Here is an 11,314-nt window from a genome sequence, read left to right as displayed (position 1 = left end):
TGTAGAGGTAGCATGGCAGAGAACGGGAAAGTAAAGAAAAAGAATGTGAGTTCCACTTGCAGGTGTGTCAAAAATATAGTTTCTGTTGCAACTGATGACCATGTGACATCTGTCAAGTACAGAGGGATTACAGACAAAATCAAATTATTTTAAAAACACAATTGACAATACAATGGGCTATGGTACCTGCAAAGTGAAACAAACACTTGTTGATCATAGTTGACCAAATTAAACAGCGGTTGGTGAAAACAGAATGGGAGTTAATTTATTTTGCGCACAAGTAAACTGGCAATATTGTTGATAATACATAAAATGCAGTGTAATTGTTCAGAAAAGAACTTCATTGTGTTTTGTTAATGCAATTATTCACACTATCCTGTTTTGATAGTGAACACTTTACATCCAGCATGATAATTTATCCTACACTATAATATACTAAATTAATACCCATCATTAACAACAAAGACAAAACTGGTCACTTTGTTATTGAGACTGGAGTACTATTGAGGGGCCAAGCTATTATTAAACCGTGTTATGCTGTATAAACGTATTGAAGGATATTGTGCCCAGTGCCGTCAGAAAAAAATATTTGTTATACAGACTATTCATCCGTTTCTATAGTTATGTCCTGGAAGTCAGTAGGCTGAAGCTAACATCCCTTAATGCATGTTTGTGTTATGCTGGGAAGTCAAGTATTCTTCTCAACATCCTTCAACCAAAATATTAAGAAAAAACAATCTTATTAACCATGGATATTCAATAAAGGAACTGGATAGGGAAAGAACACTTTCAAAGAGTTATAAAAAAAATCTCTCTTCTGTTGAACACAGAGCTTCTTCTCAAACTCGACATTCCAAGATGTCCTCTTCCTGAAGGTCAAATTAGGTCCCCTTCAGTGCCCACTGTGTGCAGTGTTCTTGCAGGTGTTCTGTATTGTGCACCTGGAGGAGGCCTCTCAGCTGAAGGAGGCGGTGAGAATGGCCTCCTGCTGTTGATTGTGTAGCATGCCGATGCCCACAGCCGGAGCAGGAAGAGAGGGTCGGCTGACCAGTCGCAGCTGAGGACCAGAGAACAGCGGGCACCAATGCAGCAGATGGATATGGATCAGTGGAAATGAATAGGTGGTACAATAGTCATTCTGCATGTGTTCAATTATACACATTTATGTCACAGTTACAAAACAAGAAATATGACGCACATTCACATTCTCAGATTCACGCATTATTTGCATTCTCAACAATATTACTTTCAATATAAAAGAGAATATACCTTGCATGCCAGTTGCTTTTCAAATCTTGGGTTCACAAAGGACCAGGCACCCATGTTTTGGGGTTCCTCTTGACTCCATATAAACTCTGTAGAAGTGAATAAGTGTGGAGTTATACAGAGTGAGTAGGAAGTTGACAATTAACCTACATATGTACGACCAGATAACCCACGTTACTCATAACCAGATAACCTAAGGCTGTATAATCAGATAAACTCTAACCATGTAAATAAACTTCATGATAATCCAAACAATAGTCTGGGATAAGTCTTACTGATGATGATATGATTACAACAAAATAACATGACTCATTGAAGAATAAAACATTCAAGAGGGTAAATAGTCTCTCACCTTTGGCATTGGTGTATTTAGAGAGCTCTTTCTGCAGCGCCTCCAAGGGGAAAGGACAGAGCTCTTCCAGCCGGATTAGTGCAGTGTTCTGGGCCGCTGCAGGCAGTGTCTCCCTCTGCTTCAGCAAGGCATAATAGTGTTTGCCAGAGCAGAGCAGCACCCGCTGGACACTGTGGGAATTACAGGTTGGACTAGTATATGAAGCGCGAGGATTCATGGAAATAATACTGAATGGAAGCATTTAGTATTAAATTAATTAAGTCATGTTCTTTCATTTCAAATGAACTCTTTGCATTACATAACTTAAAACAGTGGTCATTTGGAACTTGTCAAGGTAGGCCTCACTTTGACAATGAGATAAAAATAGCATCCCTTACCTGATGAAACCGATCAAACCTTTATGGATCAAATGTGTTTTTTATGATGGATGACACAATAATATTACTTTGTTTTGGATTGGTTAATGTTAGGCCCATGTTACTTGTATTAATATTATGACTAGCCATCTTATTACCTTATAAGCTAAATGGTAGACCCTAACCATATTTTGAAAATACAAAGTAGGCTACAAACTCATCACCAAACAGGTTATTCATCAGCTACTATGCTGTAAGAACACTGCCGAGTTTAATTTGACCTATAGGTGGTTGTTTGGATTCTCGTTTTTTCGCTCCCAAAACGTTCCCCTTGCTGTAACTCCCTGACCCCCTCTGGGGGCCCGCAGACTTTGGAACATACAGACTTGAAAGTACCTTTTGAAGAGCTGATATTAGACCATGACATAATTGTTTAGATAAGGGGAACACGATCAAAGTTCTGGTTCTTTCTGGCTCTCTGCCCAGTCTGACACTTAGTTTTAACACTAAAGCACATTACAGCTGCATGAAGAGTTCATAGTTTGTGTTTAGATGATTCACCTGGAGGGGTTCACCGAAGGGTCACCAAGCACAGGTTTGAAAGATGTTCCTGGAGCCAAGTCAGCAAGGCTAGACACAGCACCCTATTAGGAGGAGACCAAACTTAGTTTGAGTCACCATCCGTCTTTTCATACATACAGACCCCCCCCCCACACACACACACACAAAAAAAGCAACAGCAAAAATATACAGACTAACACATAGTTAATCAGATTCATTATATTAGATATTGAAAGTATAAGTATATTTACACTTTTGATCCTGTGAGGGAAATTTGGTCTCTGCATTTATCCCAATCCGTGAATTAGTGAAACACACTCAGCACACAGTGAACACACAGTGAGGTGAAGCACACACTAATCCCGGCGCAGTGAGCTGTCTGCAACAACAGCGGCGCTCGGGGAGCAGTGAGGGGTTAGGTGCCTTGCTCAAGGGCACTTCAGCCGTGCCTACTGGTCAACGTTCGAACCGGCAACCCTCCGGTTACAAGTCCGAAGTGCTAACCAGTAGGCCACAGCTGCCCCTCAGTAAGGGCTGTAAGAGGCCTCAATCATGTGGAAGAATTGTATACAGAAATATAAAGCTATGTATATTGAGAGAGGGAACAGAAATATGCACATATAACATATGCATGCATATATAATATAAAAACAAAAAAAGTCAGACTTACTGAGAACCTTAGCAGTGTCTTTGGTGCGGCCACAATTAAAGGCTTGCGGAAGTTGCGGATCATCTGTCGCCGGAGAAGGTGGAAGTATTGTGCTGGAGTGGTGGGGTTCACAACAGACATGTTCACTGTGTCACTGTCCACACCCTCCTCCTTGCTGTCAGTCATCTGGGAGATAGACAAATACCGGTACATAGAATGCACATAAGTGGTGACTGGTATGCATGAACGCTAGCCTGGAGATTCCAAACCCTGGTAATCTAGAAAGATTAAGGGTCTGGCCACGAATAATGTAATGGCCCAACTCGAGGGGCGGCACCAAGCGTGCATTTGAAAATCTCTCTGTACGCAATTGGATAACACAATACGACCAATGTTTACTGACTGATTCCGGACTTCAACGCAATTGGATAACACTACGACTGTCATCTGTTTAGCTCGCCTATATCAGATACACCAATGTGATTGGCTCCCTGCAATACAAGTGGCAAAAGTAACGTGCATCATTACTCATTGCCAGAGTGTCTCAGGGAGACAATTCAAATTGTGCTCTTGCGAGAACTCTGGAGTTTCCAGGGTACATGAATGCCAAAGGCTGGGTCACACTTAACACTGTACAGTACAAGACAGGTTCAATGGAAAGGCTGGGTCACACTTAACACTGTACAAGACAGGTTCAATGGAAAGGCTAAACAGATGAACATTTAATGGGTGGATCTTACTAAGAACATGGTTGTCTTCCATTCTACAAAGTTTGGCCAGGCTAGGAATAATACCGGTACTTTTTAATATATGAATGCCCAAACATGGCCTCCAAGATAAAGTGTAAAAAATCAAGGGCAAAAAGACAATGAAAACAATTGAATTGAACAAAAATATTTTACAGGTTTTAGTTATGGAACCTAAACATTGTGTAGACAAACTAGACAAAAGTTGGTGCTGCAACCATTTTAATGGATTTTGTCTGATTTGACACAGAATGACTCGGGTGTTAGTGTCAGCAGAAGTCCACATACGTAATTCACATTAATAGGGTATTCCTCACAGGAATCAGAGCAATTAGGCCTCGAGAAGTAGGCTTCTCAATCAGCATGACTTATATAAAAATCTTATTAAGGGACATATCTTACTAAGGTTGTTAGGTGCCAGGCGGTCTAGTGAAAATGTGTAGGCATATTTGGCTTCATACCTTGTTGGAAGGAAGGAAGGAAGGAATGAATGATGACTATCCACAGAGGTAGTAACATTATGAAATGTTTTTCCATCTGTCAGGGAACGACCTTTATTTTGTGATCTCACCATCAGGATGCATAGAAATGTGCATCTTCATTTTTTCTATAAATCCTGATGTTTGTGCATTTGCATATTTCATATTTCCCCGTTCATGCAACTTTTTGTGTGCATAGCAACCTTTATAAATGAGGCCCCTGAACTGGCGTGGGCAGCAGTGACAGGAGACATCACTGCCCATACTGTATGTGCTTGTGAACGAGTGAGTGGGTGAGATAATTAGAGACCTGACAGTCTCCTCACCTGTAAAAAACGCTCAATTCTGCAGGAGGAGTGCTCAGGTCCAGCTCCATCATAGCCATGTGGCAGCAGGATAACAATGGCACTCTGCAGCAGCCATTTCGCCTCACCTGGAGAAGAATGCCATTCACTTACATATGAACATACAAGTCTTTTCAGGGAAACCCAAGTTTAAACCAAATATTTACATGGGTTTTGTTAAATGACTACATTTAACAAACGGTTTTGTTAAAGGTGCTCTAAGGGTTGCCACATGTTTTTAGGCTAAAACATTTTATGTCACTTACTGCAAACATCACCTAACCAACCGCTAGCTGTCTGTGTCCTGAATACACTGTAACAAAACGCGATCTCTGTGGACAGCCCAGGCTCCAAAAACGGCAACAAAAACAACCTGGGCAAAACTAACTGTTCCAGCAAATCACAGATGAGATGCGCGTTTAGGATAGTTTCAATTGCACGGGAGCAGCACGGGAGAGAGGGGGAGGAAGTAGCGAGCTAGTTCTCTGTTTTGTCTGAAAGTCAACAGATGTGACGTTACCCAGCATCGCTTAGAGCACCTTTAAATGACTACTTCTACAACAATTAATCAATGACATGGTCATTTCAAAGTATGCATTACACATAGTCCCAACACCCAAAACAAAATGGTATGGCTGCATGGCTGAAGGAGTTTTATAAACTATGGTTACCTCCTGAGATGAAGGTATCAAAGATGATCTGTGCTCCATTGAAGAAGTCTCCGAATTGGGCTTCCCAGATGGGCAGAAGCATGGGCTGGGCAATACTCATACCATATTCAAATCCCAGCACTGCCTCTTCAGACAGGGGACTATTGCACACCTGGTGCGCACACACACACACACACACACACACACACACACACACACACGATGAAGATTGTTATTTTAAACAAAAGGACATCATATCCATCAAAGCATTCAATACTGAAACAGACCTAGAAACAAACAAACAAACATCAAAGGCATTCCACTATAAAATAATATCAGTTCAAAACCGAGAAGATAAACAATGTTCAAACTCCGATGTAGGTCTTTTGAGCTTTCCACTGACCTCCAGGAAGCCCTTCTGCGCTGGGTCGATGTGATTCAGTGGGATGTACATGTCATTGGACTCCTGGCAAACCACCATGGCATGGCGCTGACTAAACGTGCCTCTCCCAACATCCTGCCCACTGATACGGATATTGAACCCTGTGGAGGGGTCGTCCAGACAAAAATCAACAAGCAAATATCACGGACTGCCACGCAATACTGCTGGACAAGTGCAGCAGAGTACCTCCACATCTGGAACACTAGTAGTGTAAAGAACCATATTGTTAACATACAGTCTATAGGCCCATTCACACCAAGAACGATATATAAATACGACTATAAATAAATATCGTTCTCGTTAATATGAATGACGACGTTCACACATAAACTATAACGATAACGACATGAAGAATGATATCTTTGGGGATCACTTTCAGAGCGATTTTCAGAACGATAAAAAGCTAATAGCCAATCAGAAACCATCGAATTTTAACCGTCACATTCATTAACACAAGGATAGACTTTGTTCAGTGTGAATGCTTTCATCATTATGGTTATAGTTATCGTTCTTGGTGTGAATAGGCCTTATATGTCTTGTTTTCCTTCTTTATATTCTGATCGGGAGATATCATATACAGGACATACCTTGGCAGAGCAGTGAGCCAAAAGCCATGGCTTCAGCAGTGGACCAGTCCAGCTTGGTTCCTTCTTCCAGCTTCTGCAGCCGGGCCTGTTTGGAACATTTCTCCATGTCAGCAGGTTTCTTCCTTCTGTTTCTTTGTAACGACTGATTCCTCTAAAGTTTATCAGAGACCTCATACACTGTTAATTTACTTCAAGGACATGGCCTCCGAAAGCACAAACCTGCATGTGTGTCTTTCTAAGATGACTGTGAAGATGAATCTCTTCGGGGATGGCCACTGACTTGGCTCCCACAAACTGCAGTAGGGGTGCAGCGATGCCAGTGTCCCAGGTGGTGATGCGAGCCTGGGGCTCCACCAGGTCCCCCCAGCGGCCCTGCAGATTGGTGGACGGCGGGCTGTACAGAGTCATGTTGGCCAGCCGCTCGTTCAGCATGCTGTAGTGGGTGGTCTTTATCTGACCTCGTTCCTCCTCGGTCATCAGGCCCTCGGACACCAGCAGGTCCGCATACGAGTCCGGAATGCTCTTCCTTGCCCTGGAAAATGACAGGGAATGGAAAAGGACCACATTCACATGTTTCTCATGTTTTGCCAAATAATTTCTTTATGAGGATATTTTCTGTATCAGTCTTTTTACTCAAGGCTACCAACAACACAAGCTATTGACATTCATACATACTCGGCTATACTGACTGGTGTTCATGTAAACAATTGTATGTACTTCTCATGCTTTACTGTAGATAAAAAGACAATATGTTTACAATTATAGTGTCTTTTCAACACGTCATTTACTGGTAATGCAGCAATATGTGAGTTTTGGTCTAATACTAGTGAGCTAGATCCCTAAAAGGCATGCACACTTTTGCCAAACACCACCAGAGCCTTATTGGCACTGCAAACACCACCCAGATTCTTATTGGCACTGCAAACACCACCCAGATTGGCTTGCCAAACACCACCAGAGCCTTATTGGCACTGCACGCATCTTATTGGCACTGCCCGCAGCTTATTGGCACTGCCCGCAGCTTATTGGCACTGCCCGCAGCTTGCCTATGGGTGTTCGCCATTTTTGTGGTGTGGTGAGGCCCTGAATGCAGAACAGCATAATCCTGAATGCAGAACAGCATAATCCTGGATGCAGAACAGCATAATCCTGGATGGCTGCTGTTTATCTGGCCTTCACATGAGCATGTACCATCAAAGTGAATTTGGAGATGATATCAAAACTAGTTGCCTGATAACAGCATAGCTCAACTCAAAAAGTGGCGAACTGTTGCTTAGTGTTACTTTTTACATTGTACGGTATGTATCATTGTACGGTATAATGGATCAACAATGGATCATTGCGGCAAAACTTCACTGATAAGCTTACTGCATACCGGATGATCTTATACATGGCTGGATTGGTGAAAAATGGTTCATCCAACTCGTTGTGTCCCCACTGTCGATAGCACAGCAAGTCAACGATCACATCCTTCCGGAACTTCCGCTGATATTCCACTGCAAGCCTTGTTGCCCGAAGAACATCCTCAGCCTCGTCGCCATTCACATGTATCACAGCACAGCCAACCATCTTACCTGGAAGAGTTGCCCAGAAATCAGTTCACTAATCCTTCTTTGTTGCAGCATATCAGCAGTCCAGTGTAAAATATACTTGAACAGAAACTTTTTGTTTTAACTTACCAACATCACTGCAATACAACGATGATCTCGCTCTCTCAGCAGGAGTGGTATATCCCACTTGGTTATTTACAATGAGGTGAATACTCCCACCAACTCTGTAGTGAGGTAGATTTGACAGTGTAAAGTTTTCTGGCACAATGCCTTGGCCTGAAAATGAGCCATCTCCATGTACCTGCAAAAGGGAATTTGTTATACAGTGCACACATGATATGACAGATGAGATGATGAGACCATGACCATGACGAGACCATTTGCCTCAATACTCATCCATAACTTGAAAAATATCTCTCCCTCTCTTGACTTTACTCTCAAAAAGGTATACATTTTAGCAGAGCTAGCCAGCCAGCTAATTAGCAGGATGTTATGGACTTTAACAGGGGTACAGTGACAGATGTTTACGTGATGATGAAGGTGTTTGAATACCAGCCAATCAGAAAGATTCTATAATGTTCAGATAAATGACAAATTATTATAATGGTATTTTATTACAACACTCATAATAATAGGAAATTCCTAAATAAAAAAATAAAAGCAAAAAATAAATATTTTTACTATTTATTTATATTATTCATTTTTCCTTCCAACTTGCTGCGGCCCCCACTTTGAAAACCACTGTGGTAACGATGTACCTGAAGGCAGATGACTTTGTCTCCGGGCCGGGCAGTGCTGTCGGGGGAATAATCCCCATCTTGTTTGAGCTGCTGTCGGCTGCGTGCCTTGCCCTGGGATACCGGGTTGATGGCTTCCAGGTGAGATGGGTTAGGCAGCATGGTGACATGGACTGGGTGACCGGCCCCGAAGTCCAGTTCCACAGAGGAAGTGAGGTGAGAGAGCACGTCACCGATGGAGGGAGAGTTCTCTGGGAACTCACTAAGGCCACGCATTTTGCGGAACATGAGCTGAAACACACAAAGCCACATCGGAGTGAGGCAGACCTCAGACCAGCCCACAGCAGATAAGGAAATCACTAAAAACAAAGTGTCTACAACACTAAGTATCAATTATGTGGGCTGCTGCTGCAGAGATGATATGACAGACTGAATGATTCAAATTTCTTGAATTTCCCCTTGGGGATAAATAAAGGGTCTTCTCTATCTATCTATCTAGACCATGAAGCTGGAGTTGCATCCAGTTACTATAGTAATGAGCAACGCTGAGGCAGTGCGTGCTTCCCCTGCTTCTACTGACCTCGGGTGGAAACTGCAGGAGTCCCGTCAGCAGGTTGAGGCGTCCGCGATGAGGCATACCCATAATCACATCAGTCACACCACTGTACGCCGCCTGACGGAATAGCTCATGGAAGAATCCCATCATGCTCTCCGCTCCCTCGCCTCCATACCGCTTCACAGTAGCAAACTTGGTGCCCAAGAAATTATCAAACTCCTGATGTTTCACATGCAGAGACAAAAAAAAAGGGACCAACGACAGAACCATCAGATTAATGCCATGGTACCTTCAAACCCCTATCTAGGACAGGCAGTGCTGTTTTATCCTGCTGCCTGGTGAAAAACCTGTCACTTTCCACATCCCAGTGACTTACCTGGGACTCAAGCATAAGCTGAGCCAGCTGTCGTCTCTCCTCTGTAGAAAAGGTCTCCTTTTTGAGCTCCTCAAATCGGTCTGCGATCCATTCCCGCTCCTGCACAGTCTCCAGCTGGCTGATCTCCACGGAGATCTGCCCACAATAGGTTTGGTTCAGGTAAGCAAGAACTTCTTCCAGTGATGCCTCTGCTTTCCCAAAGTGACGCAAACCTACAAAGATGCCCATAAATAAATAGATGACATGAAACAGAATATCACACACACATACATTTTGATATCTATAGGATGGACCTAAAACTACGTTCATGGGTTTCCTGGTCATTTCTTACCCACCACATCTCAGTTGATTCCAATATAAGGTCTTTTTTCTTTTTTTTACTCTTAGGCCAATTCAGTTTATTTCATAAAGCATTAGTTAACTCGCATGAAGATATATGCAGACTTTGAAGCAAGTACTATAAAATATTTTTATAAATCAGTCAGCTAGGGAGTGAACATTTAACCTACAGAAGTTTCTAAGGTCACCTACAACTACTAGTGCTCACCACTTGTCCTGAGGGGCCCCTGAAGAGTCCCATCTAACGCGCTGATTTCGGGAACGGTGTCCAGCACCGGCGCATCAGGAAGCAATGGGTTGATCCTTGCTGCTTTATGTCCATGTGCTCGATATGCCTCGACCAGTCGTGCCAGTCCATGGTCTGTTCGTGGACGATTCAACACTATCAGCTGCCAGTTAACCCCCACAACACAACTGAAACTGAGCTTGTGAATGCAAAGATAACGCATCGTAGTGAGCTAGTACATTTGTGTTAATGCCACGGTCAGAAAACACATCTTACGAGACTGGATAACGTTAGCGTAGCGTTACTGCAACAACAACCTGTTGCATTGCACACCAGAAGTGACATCAGATAAATGTTCGTGGCCTAAAAATGACTGAGATTTGGTAACAGTCCATTATATTCATGATAACCTGTCATTTTAAATGTTATGTCCACACACTGACCTTGATTTAGCGCGGAGATATGGTCGCTCGTCACGACTTTGGAACTCAAGTCCTTCTGTCTGGGTCTGTAACCATACACCCCCTTCTCCGTGTGGTACAGACAGGCCAAATGTGGTCGTGCAACACGCACAGTGTATCTTGACAGATTGTACAATCTATTTAATTTAAGAAGAGCGGACATATTTGGTAGCCGTTCAATCTTTCACCACTGTGTTGAGTTCGGAAGTTCACAGCACGAATATGCAGAGACACACATTGCAAAAAGCAGCCATATTATTATGAATGATGGGGGCGGCGCAACGACCTGAAACGCCATTGGTTTACAGTATGATCCGAAAAGTAGGGCCCGTTCGAGGACGTACATTTGAAAACATTTGTCGCCTTCGCCCTGGGGCGCGTTTCCCAAAACCATAGTAGCTAACCTGTTAGCAACTTAGTTGGTTGGCAATGGGAAATTGCATTGCAACCAACAAAGTTGCTAACGTATTAGGACTAACTAGTTTTGGGAAACGTACCCCAGTGTGGTAGATCTAGTTACCATACAAGTTTAATCACCTCCAAATAATCAATCCGGTAAATTAATTGACTCAATGTGATCCAATTGTAATCCAATGGTGATCCCCAACCCTCTTAAAAGTATCTTGTGATAAACTAT

General features: G+C 42.8%; 1 protein-coding gene across 1 annotated transcript; it reads right to left on the bottom strand.

Moving 5' to 3' along the window:
- Window positions 1-243: 243 nt before the first annotated feature.
- Window positions 244-10,939, bottom strand: dhtkd1 (dehydrogenase E1 and transketolase domain containing 1). Its single transcript, XM_076267002.1, has 17 exons — window positions 10,660-10,939; window positions 10,199-10,351; window positions 9,652-9,863; window positions 9,300-9,494; window positions 8,741-9,010; window positions 8,112-8,283; window positions 7,808-8,006; window positions 6,652-6,964; window positions 6,433-6,517; window positions 5,807-5,946; window positions 5,425-5,575; window positions 4,736-4,842; window positions 3,206-3,370; window positions 2,536-2,618; window positions 1,619-1,788; window positions 1,270-1,355; window positions 244-1,057 (listed from the first exon to the last, which is right to left on the bottom strand). The coding sequence occupies exons 1-17, from the start codon at window positions 10,838-10,840 to the stop codon at window positions 956-958; spliced, it is 2,784 nt and encodes a 927-aa protein (XP_076123117.1). The 5' UTR covers window positions 10,841-10,939; the 3' UTR covers window positions 244-955.
- Window positions 10,940-11,314: the final 375 nt, after the last annotated feature.

This window comes from Alosa pseudoharengus, unplaced genomic scaffold (assembly GCF_046254945.1).
Source record: "Alosa pseudoharengus isolate Yale_2024_CS ecotype anadromous, Long Island Sound unplaced genomic scaffold, YU_APseudo_1.1 YU_APseudo_1.1_scf_10, whole genome shotgun sequence".
NCBI classification, from domain to species: Eukaryota; Metazoa; Chordata; class Actinopteri; order Clupeiformes; family Clupeidae; genus Alosa; species Alosa pseudoharengus.
This window is presented reverse-complemented; position numbering and strand designations above follow the sequence as displayed.